This window comes from Scomber japonicus, chromosome 4 (assembly GCF_027409825.1).
Source record: "Scomber japonicus isolate fScoJap1 chromosome 4, fScoJap1.pri, whole genome shotgun sequence".
Lineage (NCBI taxonomy): Eukaryota > Metazoa > Chordata > Actinopteri > Scombriformes > Scombridae > Scomber > Scomber japonicus.
Genome location: NC_070581.1, coordinates 1,877,356 through 1,895,230, shown reverse-complemented (window position 1 = coordinate 1,895,230; position 17,875 = coordinate 1,877,356). Strand labels below are relative to the sequence as shown.

Below are 17,875 nucleotides of genomic sequence, written 5' to 3'. Positions count from 1 at the left end.
TTTGATAGTCAGTATGAACAGGAGGAATGATAACAGGGAGGAAAACCTCTTTACTGTTCATATGGACACCTGGCTGCTGTTTGAAGACACAGTTGAAAAATTGTTAACCTGTGCTTTTTAAAGGTAGATCATCCTTCAGTTCCTCAGTCACTCTGTTGTCACTAAACCCAGCTGTGAGGCAAGGCATTCTCTTACATTCTCCACCAATTGTAAGCTAGAATTCACCTGCTGTGGTCATTGTGAAAGCTCCCTGCTGTTGTAAACCATCTGTGGCAGAGAAATGTAACACAAACCATGAAGGAAAAGTTAGTTTGAAAAATGGTTTTAACCAACAGAAGCAGGAGAGTGTGCCAATCAGCAGCAGCACCTCTATGTTAGCATGGACTGGGACAGTGTTGTGGTTAATAAGCCTTAATTGACACCAGATGCTTTTACTAAAGAGAAGGCACAGTGCCAATACTTGGCACTCCAGAGACTGCTGTGCCAGCTGCTGCACTACTACCTGTGTGTACAGTCAGGAGCACCAATATGGAAACACTGTGAAGAACTGATCTGCAGCAACTGTCCTGCAACACAGTTAGACTATCATAGGCCACACAGCGCTGCCGCAGGAAGTCAACCTCCATTACACTGTGATTGAGAATTATTGCTGACCAGTGGACAGACAATCTCACTTGTGAATGAAAAATCCATGGATCAGGCAGTGAGAGGGCCCATCTGTGAGACAACATCAAAACATCAATGATGAACCTGTACTGTTGAGTCTCATGTCTCTTTATTTTTCCCCTTCAAGGCTTGACAGTGAGAATAATAGAAAGAGCAACCGATACTGTAAATGGCCATGCTTCACCTAATGCTTTATTAGCTGTCATATCCTCAGCTGTGTTTGGCTTCCTGATCAAAAATGATGTCACAATGTAGACAGAAGAGGATTAGAGTCTCCACAATGCTTTTCTACATCTTGCCTTCATACCTGAGGAACAATGACTTCTTATTTCCTGTCTACTTTACATGTTTGGCTCTATTCACTCTTATGTCATTTCTAGAGTAGTGTAACATTTTTCGGAAACATTTACTTCCTTCCAAAATCGAGATGAGAAGATACCCCTCATATGTCAGTGCGTTGACCAGCACCTTACTACTAAAGGCTGGTTTACATGTAGCCCTCTGCGTCACCGCAGACCCCTACGCCGTAGCCTGACGTGCACCTCCAAAAAATCCTAACTACGCGTGACGGCAACGCGGACCGCAAGGGCTGTGATTGGTCTGGTCAAAGCGTCAGTTCCTCCGGCAGTTGTTTTATTTATTAATAAAGAACAAAAGGTGTGTGTTTTCTGTTATTAGCACACATAGCGCAATGCTACATGCTACTGTGACTGGAAGATAAACAAGGATACAGATAGAGACTCCTCTGAAACCACACACACACACACACACACAAACACACACACACACACACACACACACACACACACACACACACACACACACAGTCACACCCCCTAGCAACACGTTGCCTCGACACAGAACTTCGAAAGCATAACAACGGCGTTGGAGCAACGGCGTAGCAACAGCAGAAGCATAAATCAGCTCATAAATCCTAACTTTTTTGAGTTAATACATTATATAGAGACTTTGTTATACTATCGGCTGTTCTTTGTCCCATTCTGTAGTGTTTAGTGCAGAGGTGTCAAACTCATTTTCATTCAAGGGCCACATACAGACCAATATGATCTAATGTGGGCCGGATCATTGAAAAGATGGAGGGAGGGAAGGACAGGAAGAAAAGAAGGAAGGGAAGGAAATAAGAAGGGAAGGAAGGAAAGACAGACAAAAGGAAGGAGGGAAGAAAGGCAGGAAGGACAAACAGAAGGAAGGACAGAAGGAAGAAAGGAAGGACGGACAGACAGACAGAAGGAAAGAAAGAAGGAAGGACAGAAGGAAGAAAGGCAGGAAGGACAGGTGGAAGGAAGGAACGAAGAAAGGAAAAAAGGAAGGTACTAAGGACAGATGGAAGGAAGGAAAAGAACACAGGAAGGAAAGTGGGCCAGATTGCACCCCTTGATGGGCTGGTTCTGGCCCACGGGCCGCATGTTTGACACCCCTGCTTTAGTGTAACCTTTATACAGGGGCAATGAAGTCACTGTATTTGATGAGCTCGTAATAATGATGACACCTTTTGATGAGAGCAAATGCAAGCAGTTACATATTTTAGTATGGTTGAAGCGTGTCCAGTGTAGATAGAAGATATCTTCATAGTGAGGTTGCCAGATTTACTAGCATCGTTTCTGTATAGACACATATACCAAAACTTTCACTTACCAGCCATATTTGGCATCCTCCTGAATATGACGCTGGGAATTTTCTGCTGCCATTTTTTTTACATTTATTTTTGTGTCCAGATTTAACAAACTCTTCTTCTGAGCCTGACAGATATATATGTCAGTCAATATTATCGGCTTATATTGATATATTATCAGATATATCGGTATTAGCATGTATGTTGTCCAATAATTGACAATACATTTTTTAAGTTTTATAATGTATTTAATGTATATTTCATCCTTTTTCTTAATTCAAATTTTATATATATGTAAATTTTTTTGTTATATGTGGTTTAGCTAGTTATAGTTAGTTATAGTTATTTATAATAATTAAATTCCCAGTGAAATGTACAGTTTCAGTGCACTGATGTCATTAATAAAGTTAATTGTCAAATGATCTTTGTCACAAGTGTTTTTCAGAGATAATTGCAAAAAAAGTATTGGATGATATATCGATAGCCACATTTATTTGCTCCTTAATACTGGTATCAGCATCGGCCCCATAAATCCAGTATCGGCCTCATAGATCCAGTATCGGTTTGGCCCTTAAAAAAATATCTGGAATACTCTTTAAGCACACAGACATGAGAGCAGTATCAACCTTCTTATGTCAGTCTCATAAGCATATTTCTCATAATGTTGAACCTTGTAAATGATCATTGCAGCAGTTAGTCATACTAATATGTCTCTCTCAACCAGGGAAAGAAACTGCCTCCCAACATCGATGAGAATGCAGAGGAGGGAGACGTGTCGGATGAGGACAGTGCCGATGAGATGGAGGACGACTGCAAGCTGATGAACGGAGATGTATGTACTCTAACTGCTCTTTCTTTTATTCCATTTCACTGTTTATCTCCTCTATTCCCCAGAGTTCCAGGCAGGCTTTGAGTCTCGGTGTTCAGCACTTGAAATGTGGATTGTGCTTGTGTTTCCTGTTTTTATTGAACTGAGAGAACAGACTTCTCCTCTCCACTGTTGTCTTTGTAGGACTTTGTTCCTCATGTTTACTGCTCTCTCTGCTGTTTTCTCTTTGTCTCCGTCTTTGTCTTTCCGTTTGGCTACGTGTTCTCATTCTCCTGCTCTTCTCTCTCCTTCTGTTTGTCTCCCCTCTTCTTCATCTCTTCAATGTTGCTTGCTTCTTTTCAAAGTGGAAGGTACTGTATGAAATCGCTCATTCTCAATCTCTCATCCTGCCTGTCATATTTTAAAGTGGAATGCCTAAAACCTGCACATTGATCAGTGTTTTGTAGTTGGTGGATTAGAGGAAAAAACAAGCCAATCTCAGCTTTTGTCATTATTCATTCATTTATTTATTTATTTTTAGCCTACAGCAAAAAGTCATTAATTATCTTCAGAAGGCTTTATCGTAAAAAAAATAAAACAATTAAAAAATAATTTAGAAATTAGATCCCTGATCCTCCAACTCTGAGAGAAATGCATGCACAGACATTTCATATGTACAGAGTAGACAGAAATAACTATATTAACATTACAACATTACAATAAGTGGAATATTGATAACCACAGAGTGCTGTATAATTATTGAGAAACCCAGCATGGAAACTAATGGAAACAGATTAATTAATTACATTCAGTATTATGGGTTTGTATCTTTTTAACCACTTAACGCACGCTGTTCTGTCTACGGGACGGTACGGATGTTAGGAGGTAGCCACAAGTTCTTCTGAATGTTTTAAACACTAACCCTTAAACATATATATTCATGCCGTACATCGTTGGAAAGCTTAGATTGTCCTGATTCATTCAAGACCACTCACGACTTATATGGTTGCTCACAGCCGTAATAGTATTAGCGATTAGCTCGGCTAGCCCCTGAGCTAAGTAAGAAAAGCTATAATGCCTACATACCTTCAAAGTCTTCCCTTTATCCACAACGATCATCTTATGACTCAGCACTTTCTGTACAGCTCGCCAAGTATCCATTCTTGTGAAATATGAAATCCGTTTCCATAAAACCGAAATACTTTCCTCAATATGTCAACATGTATTTATTCCAACACGTAACGTAATAACACAAATAACAAACCACATATGGTCCGTTTACGTCATTTCCTGACCTGCACGTCCATCTCAGAGTACACGTGACTAGATGTTTACGACCGTGAGCCTCTTCTGCTTCTGACGACACCACACACAAGCCAATCAGTGTTTAGGATTAGACAGTACATGCCTCCAAAGCCAATGAGGACATGTGACCGACAACAATGACGACATGGCTTTGATTGACTGCTGTTCTAGCCTATGGAAATATTCGGTGAAATGAAGTTGATAACCTTTTAGCCAATAGTCAGAGGTTTCCAACGGTGTATGACACTAAGCTATTAAGTTTGGCTGTCCATAAACAAACTCCAAGCGTAACCGGAGTGCGCCCTGTGTGTAAAAGAGTTGAACCATATATCATTACGCACACGGCATTTTGGTACACGGTTGGTTCTTCTTCGACTTGACATATGACTTATAGCAAAATAAACAGATAGATAGATAGATAGATATGGCCAAACAAAAAAATATGGTTATGTGTAATAATAATAATAATAATAACATTAATAATAATAATCATATGGCGTCAGCTTTCATTAGAGACCAAGATTTTGATTGTAGGCAAAGGGGATGTGGAGTTATAGGTGTTTGATTGTGGTTATACAGCTTTGGTAACCATGGTAACAAAGTGTCCATTTGGAGTCTCCAAAAAGGACCTAAGGAAAACGCGTGGACATACCTGTTGAAAAATAATTCTGAAAAATTCATCTTTTGGTCTTTTGACTCCAAATTTGGACTGCATGAAGCCAAGACATGTGGCTGTGGCCTCATTGTGTCTATATCCTGCTGAGAGGTCCCTGAATGTCTGTACACATGTCATTGTAAAGGCAAACCTATGGGCGAGTAAACAACCCCATCATTGTAACCTCTGCCACTCTTTGTCAGTAAGTCACAGAATCACACAGACACTTTTACAAGAATCCTGAGAGTGTTTCCTTTCCAATGATACCAAACACATCTCTGAGTCTCAAACTATGTGGGATCTGTGCTGCTCACAACTTGGGCATGTCGTTTAGGCTAACAGCATAAAAAACAGGGGCGTGTGTTAAGTGGTTAATGAGTTTAGCCAGTAGGAAGTCAGATAGGCAGGTATGTAGGTTTAGAGGCCAATAATAATAATAATTAAAGTAACATAAAACAACTGTAAACTGTAAAAGCAACCATAGTCAAAACCATGAAATACAGATAAGATATAGAATTAAAAACACAAAAAGGATGAGAAATACACTCAATACAACTATAAAAAGGCCTTTTCAGTTATTTAAATGATGAGACTGATTGTGCTTGATACCTGATCCCCTATGGTCCAATACCAGCTCATAAAATGTTTCAAATGTCTTGAAATTGTGAGAGAGGGGACTATCTTGGTGTCATGAGTGTCTAGAGAGGCAGTTAAGCTTAGAGATGCGGGCCAGACTGGCAGGATAAATCTGGGTCTGAACAAGGCCCTTAACCCTTTACAGCCCACAGCAGAGGACCTTCTATGTGTGAATGTGATTGCAGTCAGAACGTTCCTGCAAATGATAGCAGGCTGAAAAATAAAGGTTTAAAGAAATAAAAAATGATTAAGGTAATGTGCTGCCTTCTTATGAGCAACTATTTCTTCTAATTTAGGCCTCGTTAAGCATTTTTGGTAGCAAGAGGTGCAAGTGGTACCAATTTTATTCTTTCATCACCTTTTGCAATTGATGATTTATCAACAAAAGACCTTTATCAGGTCCTAATAGAGTTAAGTTGAACTATTAGCAGCCAGTGTGGGTATATGTTCCACCTTACTGAACAAATGCATTTACCGAAAATTCTATACATGCTGAGGATTTCTAAAAATTGCAAACAGCATCTTGAATAGTCAAAGTTAGCTTATTATTTAATTTCTCTCAGGGTAGAAAAGCCTCTGAAACAACCTGTAGATGTTTGGAGAGTAGATTTCTTATTTGAAGGAGAACAATAAGAATTGTGTTTAGAATAAAGCATCAGTTAAATGTTAATCGGGTTAAATGTTCTGCCAGTTAAGTATTGATCAGTATTGAAGAAAGGATGTATCTCATGGATAACACTGACCGCACCACATTCTTCTATTACCATCAACTCAGTATTTGTAGTTTGAACACATCTGTATTCAGCGCTGAGAAATAAAAGTCTTCATGGAGCAGGTTGCTGCTTGTGATGTGGTGACACACTGCCACCATGTGGATGAACTGAGCATGTGCATATTACTCCATGCAGGACATTGACCAGTGCCCTCTCTTCCATTCCTAATATTTCATCTTCAAACATTATCATGGTCTCACATCTGGAATGGATTACATTACCTGTCATTCATCAAACAGTCTGGGAGGTTATGCATTTTATATCATATGATTGTATATGTATATTATATACATATCATGTACTGATTTGTCTTTGCGTCTCAAGAAACTGCATGTTTTTATTTTTCTTAGTCAGGTCAGACCAGAGTGAAACATGAATTCTGCAAGCATTCTTTTACAGTATGACCTCAGACAAAACCACTTGACTTAAAGGGGCAGTTCACTTAAATTACAAAATGAGTGAAAAGTCTTGATGAAAGCTGCTGAATGTGTTGTGTAGAGTATTGAGACCAATTTGGATGCTGCTTAGAAATGTGTTACTGTTTGGTTGTTTAAAAGTCGTTTTCCAGTAGTGTGAGCAACAAAAACTAAAATACCTTATTAGACAAAAATCAGAATTTACTTTAAGAGAATATTGTGCAGAATAGTAATTAACTCGATGTATGATTTTGGCAAAAGGGACCTCAACACACTATGACATATGGTGCATGTTTGTTTGTTTGTTTGGTGCATGAGATAGATTGAAAAAACTCTCACAAGGAGACATACTGTCTATCTGAGTAGCAATCTACATGTTCCTGACTGCAACATGAAGATTGATCTCACAGGCTGATGGTTTGAGAACAACTGAGGTCCTCCTGCTGCTTCCATATAATTCTGCTTCTTTAAGGACATTTCCAGTGTGGGCAGTGCTGTTGCTCATCAGCTGTATTCCCTCCTTATTTCACGGCTGCCAACTATCACTTATTTTTGCTAAACAACTAATCTGTTAATTTCTTTTTTATGTGAACCGTTGAGCTAGAACATGTCAGAAAAGGGTGTAAAGTGAGACCAGAACCAGATAATATTCAATGATTTAAATAAACTTCAAGTTGTTGTTGATTTATGAGATTCTAAGTTAAGTTATTATACACAGCTAGTGTATATTGCCTGCAGGAAAAAAAAACAGAGCAAAAAATAAAAGTCAACAACAAATAAAGCTGAAGTTGGAAGCCTGAGCATAAACTCCCACCAAATTGGAACTGTCCAAAGTCACCCTTTCCTATTGCACTGTCATCATCATTATCATCATCTGTCTCTGTAACTCTTCCAGACATCAGCCAACAGGAAGCAGGTGGAGAATATGGCTAAGAAAAAGCTGGATAACCTGATGAAAGAGTCAAAGATCAGAGACAGAGAAGACCCAGACAGCTTCACCATCGCAGCTCTGCCTCCTGCTGGGAAGCCCTCAGACAAGACTGGCTCCAAGGTAAACACAGACAGGGAGGCCTAACACAGACGCTCATTCATTCTATTCTGATTGTACAAAGTGAAGTCAAAAACAGCACAGTAGTGAGAGGACTAAATAGATGAATGAGGAAATGTAGGATCACTAGTTTACATGTTATATTTTCATGTCTTAGGTCAAATAGGACATGATATTGTGTGATAGTAGATGTTTAGTGGTGTAAAAGCTAAAAAATACACTCTCTCTGCTCTCTGAAACATGAATCAAGGTTTAATCACACATTTATTGATCAGTCAGATCCACTATACATTATTACATTACATTTTTAATTATTTGTGTGTCTTAAATATACTCAAACTCAACCAGAATGTAAATATGGACTAAAAATAAGCTTTTTACTCAGACAATCAGCAAGGTTCAGTTTTTATCAGGTTTTGTTGTGCAATGCAGGAGCGTGACTGACTTTTTACTTATAAATATTTAAACTTGTGTGAGTTGAAGGGTACACAGAAAAAATGAAGAGCCAGCATCAGGAAGTATCTCACATGTGCATACACATGACTAAGAGAGCCTCTCACATGTCTGTCTTTCTTAGTTACTTTTAGGTATTTTTACCTTTCCAATCTCCAACAAAACATGACTTGTATTTTCATACTATTGAAAACCCCGGCTTCAATATGATATGTATGTTGTGGGTCTAAATATATATTTTAGTGAAATGAACAGACAGTAGCTTTGTATTCTACCTCTCACCCACAGTGTGCTGGGCTCTTTGTGTTGTGAATGTGGGAACTGCTGTAAATATGAGATAGGGCTAGTGGGAAAAGAGAATGGTAGTGTTGTGGTTGTTGACTTTCCCTCAATAAATGTGACACATAATGAAGTGCTTCTCTTACAGACAACTCTAATTATTTCCAGCACTCAGATTATTAGCATGGAAATAACTCACATTGAATAAGAATCTTTCAAACACTCCTCCAGCCTCCTCATGCATTTATTTTTGGTACTGCCTGTCTTTTTCAAGTTGTATTTGATGACTGCTCTCAGTATTGTAATATATTTTGAGTTGTGAAGTAGAGACAGTCTACCACATTGAGAATCTTTGGAGAAATAAAACAGAGTACAGTACTTCCACAGTGTGTTCTAGAGAGCGACCAGTTTGAATTGAGCTGCTTTCATCAATATGTGTAGTAACAAGTAATAATATGTAAGAGTTTAACACATTTATAATAAGATCTCCTGTCAATGTTTTTTAACATCTTGTACACCTGTCCCATAGTGGCCAGAATTAGTCTGTTTTTCAGTTAAAGTCTAGAAAAGTTTTCCTTAAAAAGCATTTAGTTAAGATTGTGTGACTGTTCCATCAGGTTAAAGGAGACGATGGAGCAGACACAGCAGATGAAGCTAACCCCAGCAGCAACAAGCGCACAGGCCGTTCCTTCATGGGCAGCTTCTCTAAACGCAAGGTTTGCCTTCTAATTCCTCCTCTTTTTACTTTGCTCTCATGGAAATCCAAATGCAGCTATCACTGCCAGTCAGTTAGAAAAACTCCCCTGTTGTTGAGATCACATAAAACTCCAAAAGCAAAGTCACCATACTGCTTCCTGCACTCTTCATCTACTGCTACTGCTGCATTTCTCATTTCTTCCTCTGTTACAATAAAATCATTAGCATATTTATTATGATATCTGTACTAGTCAATCACTCCCCCCTCCCTCCCTCCCCCAGGAAAGAAATAAAGATGCTCAAATGTAAGTAAAGATCAGTTAAAACAAGGACAGACAGATTCAAACACAGCTTTTATCCTACAGCAATTACTACACTCAATGCTGCTAATTAATTATTAAGTAATACTGTTTACAACTGACTGTGAAATAGGGATGTGCAATGACAAAATGTAACCTTATGTGGGTATGTGGGTATACTTGGCCTGTTTTTATAAATGTTATTTATTGATTATCTTTTATTTTATTTTATTTTTATTTTCTTGTTTTATTTATGAATGATGCACTGACTGGTGAGCACTTTAAATCTTGTTGTACTGGTGACAATGACAATAAAGGATCTATAATATTCTATTCTATATTCTAAAGAAAAAACAGGAGCATCTAAAAGCAGCTGATGACTAGCAATACAATTTCCACCTTTTTGTGAATAAATTCACAATTTTAAGTTTCCTCAACCTTTATTGTTTTAGTTTTTTTTTTTTTTTTTTGAACAATGTTTTTATTAATTTCCAATAAGAACATACAAAGCACATTAACATATGCCATACAAGTTGCGAGATGAGATGCAGGTGAACCTCGCTGCATTCACACGGGTGCAGAGAACACACACACACATTCCCACGTAAAATAATAACAATAATAAATAAAATAGAATAAGATAAAGTAAAGAAAAATGAATAAATAAAAGATTAAAAAAAATAAAAATAAAATAAAGTGTAAAAGAAATGTAATAAAAATAAAAGTTGTCACACGGAATAGTTCTACATATAAATATAACCTATTGTTGCTTCAGAAAGTCCATTAAGGGTGTCCACACCTCTTCGAATTCTTGTACTTTACCCCTGATTACATAAGTTAGTTTTTCTAATGTAACATGCATTGACATCTCTTTAATCCAAGATTGTGTGGAAGATATTTCAGTGTCTCTCCAGGACAAGGCAACCATCCTCCTGGCCTGCAGGAGGCCAAAGTTGATCAGAGTCTTACACTTAGAGTTGGCAGAGAAGCCATCTGGATATACTGTATACCTAAAATACAAAGTTTTGCTACGCAGGGTACTTGAATACCTGTAATTCTACTTAGAGTGTGAGCAACCATTTTCCAAAAGATTGCCAGTTTAGGACATTCCCATACACAGTGGATTAAAGTACCTTTCACAGTCAGACATTTCACGCAAGTATCTGGAGTGTCAGGGGACCATTTATTGAGTTTCTCAGGGGTTATGTATGTTCTCATTAACCATTTGTGTTGTATTGTTTTAGTTTTAATGATGAATGAATGATGCTGAAAGTTGTAGCCCAAGTATTCTCATCACAAATGATGAGAATACTTGGCAACCTATGTAAGATTCTTCAGCTTTCCAAAAGCATCTTAGTCATCACACAATCATGCATTTATCCATTATTATCATTACATTGTTTATTTATAGGGGGCAATGCACTTTGATTAGCAACATGAATGTAAATGTGCCAGGGTTAGCTCAACAACTAATGTGCACCTGGAGTCGACACACAAAGAGAAACTCATCTGTATTCTGTGGTCTTTTACTTTTTCTATGAACTGTTACTACTGCAGAAAAAGACAACCAAGCTGAAGAAAACATCAAGCTTTGAAGACACAGATACAGACCAAGAGAGTACCAGCAGCACCTCCCGAGCCCCGTTACCCCACAGCAAGTATGCCACACACACACACACACACACGCATACACATACACACACACATACACATACACACAACCCTCTGCTGTCTGATGTAGAGGATGTGTTGTCTTATAATAAAAGTTTGATGTCAAATCAAAATAAGTTAGTGACTAGGTTGGATATTATCAGAACATATTTATATTATATGCATATGCAAAAGTCACTTTATTTCTCAGCAATGTTAAACCTGTTAAATACATTCCACTCACATTATACTGAGAAACAGCTGATCCAAGCCCTTTCTCTGCTTGTCATGCATTGTTTCACACACACATTTATTATTTAAAAATACTATGTCATTTCTATACGGAAGAGGATTAGGGCCACAGTGCTGACTTTAAACTCTGAATTCTGAGAAAAAAAGTCAGAACTCACTTTTTTTCCCACAGTGGCCCTAAACTTCTTCTGTAGTTCTAAATGTGCAAGGAAAGTAAATTATTTTTAAAAATAATGTACCACACATAACTTTGGCTAGTACAGTGTGTTGTGCTGAAGTGTTGTGGTATCATGGTAACAAGGTAGAAGCAAAGTTTGTGAGGGAAAAGCAATCTATCTTCCATACAAATAGAAGAACAAGATCTCAAAAATGAGATGACTTGTTCAGCTGATCTGTAACATGATCTTTTAACCATGACATTGAAGATAAATCCCTGACATGTAGTAAAACCTGCATTTAAACCCTGTTTTATTTCACTACACTTTGTTTTTCATGTGAGTCTTTATGTGACCTCTGACCTTTGCTTACCTTACAGAAAGAAGAAGACCATGAAGTTGTCCAGAGCGCTGTCTGACCTGGTCAAATACACACGTTCTGTGGGCCTTTATGATATTGATGCACAAGGTTTGTACTTCTACTCACTCACTCACTCACTCACTCACTCACTCACTCACTCGGACGGACCTGTGTTATCTGGTAAACGGGTACATAGCTGCTCTGATACTTATGATGCATTTCTAATCACAAACAGCAGAGTGCTGATGTGAGTTGTGATGTTTCCAGTCAGACATTAGTTTAAATGGATTGCTGCTAAGTAAAGTCATTGCTCAGGCCAATCAGAGTCAATAATGTGACATAGGCACTGTGTCATATCAGTCACATGACAAAGGCTCATCATATGTTTACCCAGTAATATCACTGTACTGCTTGAATCACTTCCTCGGCTCCCAGAGCAATGTTAACATTATACTTGTAGTTTAAAGCACTTCTGACTGCTGGACTGAAGTTAACTTAAAAAAACTTAAAAGAGAGTGAAGTTATGGAATGATTGTGACATGGAATTGAAAGACAGTAAAAATATGATTTCATTAAAGAAATTATTTAAAACCAAAACATTAGAAAGTTATGTAAGAAGTGAATATGGGGATTTGTGAATAGTTGAAATCAAGTATCTGGATATTCATGCTTTTAATTTATTTGACTTTGTCATGTTTAAAAGCCACTGCTACTGATGTAAGTTTAGTTTGAAGAAATGTAATTCATGTTTTAAAAAGGGTAGACAAAATAAGCTCAGGCTTCAGTCTGCACCTTTCTTTGGTCAAAGAAAATAAAAGAGAGATTCATTAATTAAAAAGAAACATATAGGGATGAGGAAAGAATGATGATAACATACTGGATAAATGTTATGGAAATATTAAGGATGCCTATACTGCTAGAGCCAGACCTCCACTCAAAAACTCTGACCATAATGTAATACAGCTGCTTCCCACATACCGGTCAGTTTTTAAAACTACTAAACCAGTCACTCAGACTGTGAAGGTATGGACTAATGACAAACTGGAGGAGTTGAAGGGCTGCTTTCTTTGCACAGACTGGGATATTTTTCTCAAGGATGCAGACATAGACAATGCTACAGAAGCAATTACTGACTATATTAACTTTTGCATCGACTCTGTCATACCCAGGAAAATTGTTAAACGGTATCCTAACAATAAACCCTACTTCACCACTGACATTAAGGACTGTATTAAAAGGAAAAGGACTGCTTTTAGGCTGGGGGACAAAGCGGAGGTCCGAGCAGCCCAAAAGGACCTGACCCTACAGATAATAACAGCGCGGCAGCAATATAGGGACCGGGCAGAACAAGACCTGGCGGAATGCAAAACAAAGAAACTATGGGACTCAATCAGACATATGACTAACATGGACGCTAAAAAGAAGCCTCTTTTCGCCTACAATGAAACTGCCAGGGCAAATGAACTGAACAATTTTTATATGCGTTTTAATGTTGATAACAGTGCAGAATGTGCTGATGTCTTGGAAAATGTGATTTGTGATTTTAATGTGGATAGAATTGAAATTGACCTAGAAACAGTCACTAAAGTTTTTAAAAATACTCACACTAACAAGGCAACAGGCCCGGACAATCTGTCAGCTTTTATTTTGAAATCTTTTGCTGAGGAGCTGTCTCCGGCCTGGCAGAAATATTCCAGCTCTCCATAGATACGTATACAGTGCCAAGGCTCTGGAAAAAATCAATGGTAATTCCCATACCTAAAAAGGTCAGTCCCAAGGAGGACAATGACTACCGGCCGGTGGCCATAACCTCAAATATTTTAAATCACTAGAGAAGATCTTGATAGGGAAACTTCGAATAGCTGTGGAACCAGTGCTTGATAAATATCAGTTTGCCTATACTAAGAATCGCAGCACAAGTGATGCTATAGCGACTATAATGCATCTTGCCCTGAAGCACCTAGAAAATCCAGCTGGATATGTCAGACTTCTTTTTGTCGATTTTAGTTCTGCTTTTAATCTTATCCAGCCACACATCCTTCTTAAAAAACTAGTTCAGTTGAATGTTAACCCTTTTTTAGTGAGGTGGTACTACTCCTTTTTATCCAATAGGCCACAGCAGGTCAAGTTCAACTCAGCTCTGTCTGATTTGGCTGAATGTAGCACTGGTGCCCCTCAGGGGTGTGTCAGTTCACCTTTTCTGTTCACGTTGTATACCAACGACTGTGTCAGTTCTGAGCCAAACCAATTCATAGTAAAATTTTCTGATGACACAGTCATTCTTAGCCTGCTCAATGCCAATAATAATTTAAGTGTTCACCGAACTGCAGTTGACAAGTTTGTCAACTGGTGTGATGCGAATCTGCTGCATATTAACACAATAAAATCTGTAGAGATGCTGCTTGATCCTAGATCAGTTGGAGACCATAGTCCTGTGGCCGTCCATGGCCAAGATATCAAACAGGTGAAAACCTTCAAGTACTTAGGAGTACATGTTGACAGCGACCTGAGCTGGCGCACACAGGTGGCCAATGTGTGTGCCAGAATCCACCAGCGTCTTCATTTTTTACGTAGGCTCAGGGTTTTTGGAGTCTGTAAAAATATTATGTTGATTTTTTACAGAGCAACAATTGAGTCAGTCCTCCGTTATGGAATCACCAGCTGGTTTGGTAATCTAACAGTTAAATCCAGAGCTGAGATCTCAAGCCTAGTTAGAACTGCAGGTAAGATTATGGGAACAACACCCCCCCTTAATCCACAGGACCTGTTTGAGCAGGCGACTATGAGACAGACAAATGCCATTTTATCGGACAGTGCTCACGTTTTGAACACTGAATATGCTCTTCTGAATTCTGGGAAGAGATATAGACTTCCTCTGTGCAGGCACAATCGATATAAACACTCTTTTGTTCCTATATCAATTAAGATAGAAATGAATATATGTGATGGTTTTATGTATGGAAATGAATTTGTGTATTATGACTCCAGATAATGGGTGGATGTATGCGAGTGAACGGATCTATGAGTATCTGTGATGGAATGCTGGGATGTGTGACTGAACCCATATTTATGATGGAATGAATGTTTTGGTAGGTTGCTATGGTGATGTGGAGGGGGTGATGGGAGGTGATGTGAATGCCTGTGTGAATGCTTTGATGGGGAGGAGGGGGTATATGGCGGTACATGAGTAGGATCATCCAATGTCAGGTTGCGTTTGTTCCACCACTGTCTGTCTTTTTACCGTATGTCTGTATTGCATGTTGTTTTGTTTTTTATTGTATGTTATTTATGCAACACTGTCCCTGTCTCCAAGATAAATTTCTCCCTAGGGAGACCAATAAAGTAACCTAACCTAACCTGATATATTAATTGTTTTGTTTATGTATCTTATCTTTGTTATTGTTTATTTTGTTTTGTTTGCATGAATATTTTTTCAAGAAATTATTCACGGAATATATTGTTAATTTATTTTGTAAATGATCGGAAAAATAAAACTTACCTTACCTAAAATAACCCTCATAAGGACATAAAATCAGTGGTGTGAAAGTCTGATTTAATATTGAATGAAACTAATGGAGTGGAACACAAAGCCTCAAAAGAGCATTTTTATGGCTGTTGATTATACTTATGATCAGATCTCACAAACACTCACCTCCTCACTAGTTGGGGATGTAGGAGAAAAATACAAACATGTTTTTCCATGTTGCCCAATGTGTCATCAAGCAGCTTTATAACTAGACTATATGTTGTTCTCATTTACTAATGCACATTTCATTAGAATACTCAGCCTCTTGATTATGCTGTCTATAATTTTGGACAGTTATTGACCCGCAGCACATGAGTGTTGGTCGAAATATTGAATCCATTCAAAAAGGATCTCTAGGTATTGAAATAGACAAATGTATATAAATTAAATATTGTTTCCTAACAGTGTTTAAAAACTCTTTTCAGTGGAAATCTACTTGATATCCTGTGACATGAATGTCAGTGTAATGAGTGTGTGTATGTTTCCTGGGCAGCCAGCTGCAGTTGGCAGGTATCATCGCTGAGTGAAACCAAAGCCCACCAGGTGTTGCAGCAGAAAGCCCCCGCCTTCATCCACTTCAACCAGCGACAGCTCTCACGCATCTATCCTTCCTCTTATCGAGTGGACTCCTCCAACTTTAACCCCCAGCCTTTCTGGAATGCTGGCTGCCAGCTTGGTAAGACCCCACACCTCATATCTTTCCTCTCATCACCTACAAGGAGTTTACACACTATTACACACACATGCTACTATTATTACTCCTGCTTATGTTGTTGTCATTCTCTATTAATCAGCTGCAGTGCTCATGATGTTCTTGCTCTTCCAGCTATTGGCCACATTAAAAGCCAGTTTTCCTCTGCTTTGATTTCAGTTGCACTCAACTACCAGTCAGAGGGTCGGGTCCTCCAGCTCAACAGAGCCAAGTTCTACAGCAATGGCAACTGTGGCTACATCCTCAAACCTGCATGCATGTGTGAAGGTCAGGACCTGAAAAGATTGATGTTTAAATGTACAGTTAAATGTTTTATAATAATAATATATCAGCTTTATTCAACAGCTCTCCTTCACATTTACTTGCTGTATCAAAAATTACATTTGTCACCTTTGTAGTCTTTGAAGTCTTCCCTTTCATTCTTCTTGGGTTATAGATATCATTTCCTTGAATTAGAAAAAAAATCACAAAACCATTAAAAACAATACAACACAGGTTGTATTTGGCAGGAGGAGGAGTGGGGATGGGGTGGGACAGGTGTACTGTAAGAGTGAGTGAGCGTCAGAGCTCTGTGTGGATGGGAGTTTATTAAGTGCTTTAGATGATGCATCACACAGATTGGTGTCGCTGAAGTAGAGTCTGGATGGTATTAAAGTATATATAAGAGTGTCAGCAGGAGATAAGGATGGGCAGACTTGCTTTGATAAAGAAAGTTTTGGCAGAGAGGTTAACTTTAAGCCTGACAGGTGTCAGTCAGGGCAGCGTTGGAGAGAGAAAGGATTTGGACGGATGTAGTGAGATGTAGAGCTACATATCATCAGCAAGGTTATGGAAGTGGAAACCATGACAACTGATGATGTTACCAAGAGGAGGCATGTAAAGAATGACCAGGAGCAGACCAAGCACTGCACCCTGGGAACACCATGGGGCAGAGGAGCAGCTGTTGATGCTTTATGTGAAAGATCTCATGTAAACAATGCTCTCCTTCTCAGGTGTGTTTAACCCCAGCCTGGAGGACCCTCTGCCTGGTCAGATGAAGAAACAGCTGGTGTTGAAGATCATCAGTGGACAGCAGCTGCCCAAACCCAAAGACTCCATGCTTGGAGACAGAGGAGAGGTAGGACATGCACACATTCAGCTTTGGTGTTCATTTGTAAAGGAGTGAGTTAAAATACATACAATACATTTCAATTGGAATTTTAGTCAGATGGTGGTTTTCAGTCAAATGAAAACCGGCATTGTGTCTGAATATACTGTGCTCCATCTCTTTGTCAGATCATTGATCCCTTTGTGGAGGTGGAGATCATCGGCCTCCCAGTGGACTGCTGCAAGGAGCAGACCAGAGTGGTGGATGATAACGGTGAGTTGATGGAGAGGTGAATTATTTAAGTTCACCTGTCTATGTGGACATCACATACTTCACATCTCCCCGTTGCTGTAGCAGATGAATCCCCCTCTATTGATTTAAAAGTGACTTCATAGGAATTCACAAAAACAAAAATCAATATGAGAACCTAATCTGGGTTTCTCATAACAGAATTTGACCTTAATC

At 38.7% G+C, this 17,875-nt stretch overlaps 1 protein-coding gene across 1 annotated transcript in view; it reads left to right on the top strand.

Annotated features, from left to right (window-relative positions):
- The window catches only part of plch2a (phospholipase C, eta 2a), a 215,864-nt gene that overhangs the window by 182,671 nt on the left and 15,318 nt on the right, over positions 1–17,875 (top strand). The window contains exons 10-19 of the mRNA XM_053316848.1: positions 3,024–3,131; positions 3,473–3,478; positions 7,788–7,943; positions 9,290–9,388; positions 11,225–11,325; positions 12,105–12,193; positions 16,105–16,287; positions 16,483–16,590; positions 17,316–17,440; positions 17,599–17,683. Of these exons, the coding sequence (XP_053172823.1) occupies positions 3,024–3,131; positions 3,473–3,478; positions 7,788–7,943; positions 9,290–9,388; positions 11,225–11,325; positions 12,105–12,193; positions 16,105–16,287; positions 16,483–16,590; positions 17,316–17,440; positions 17,599–17,683 (1,060 nt within the window). The remainder of the gene's footprint in view (positions 1–3,023; positions 3,132–3,472; positions 3,479–7,787; positions 7,944–9,289; positions 9,389–11,224; positions 11,326–12,104; positions 12,194–16,104; positions 16,288–16,482; positions 16,591–17,315; positions 17,441–17,598; positions 17,684–17,875) is intronic.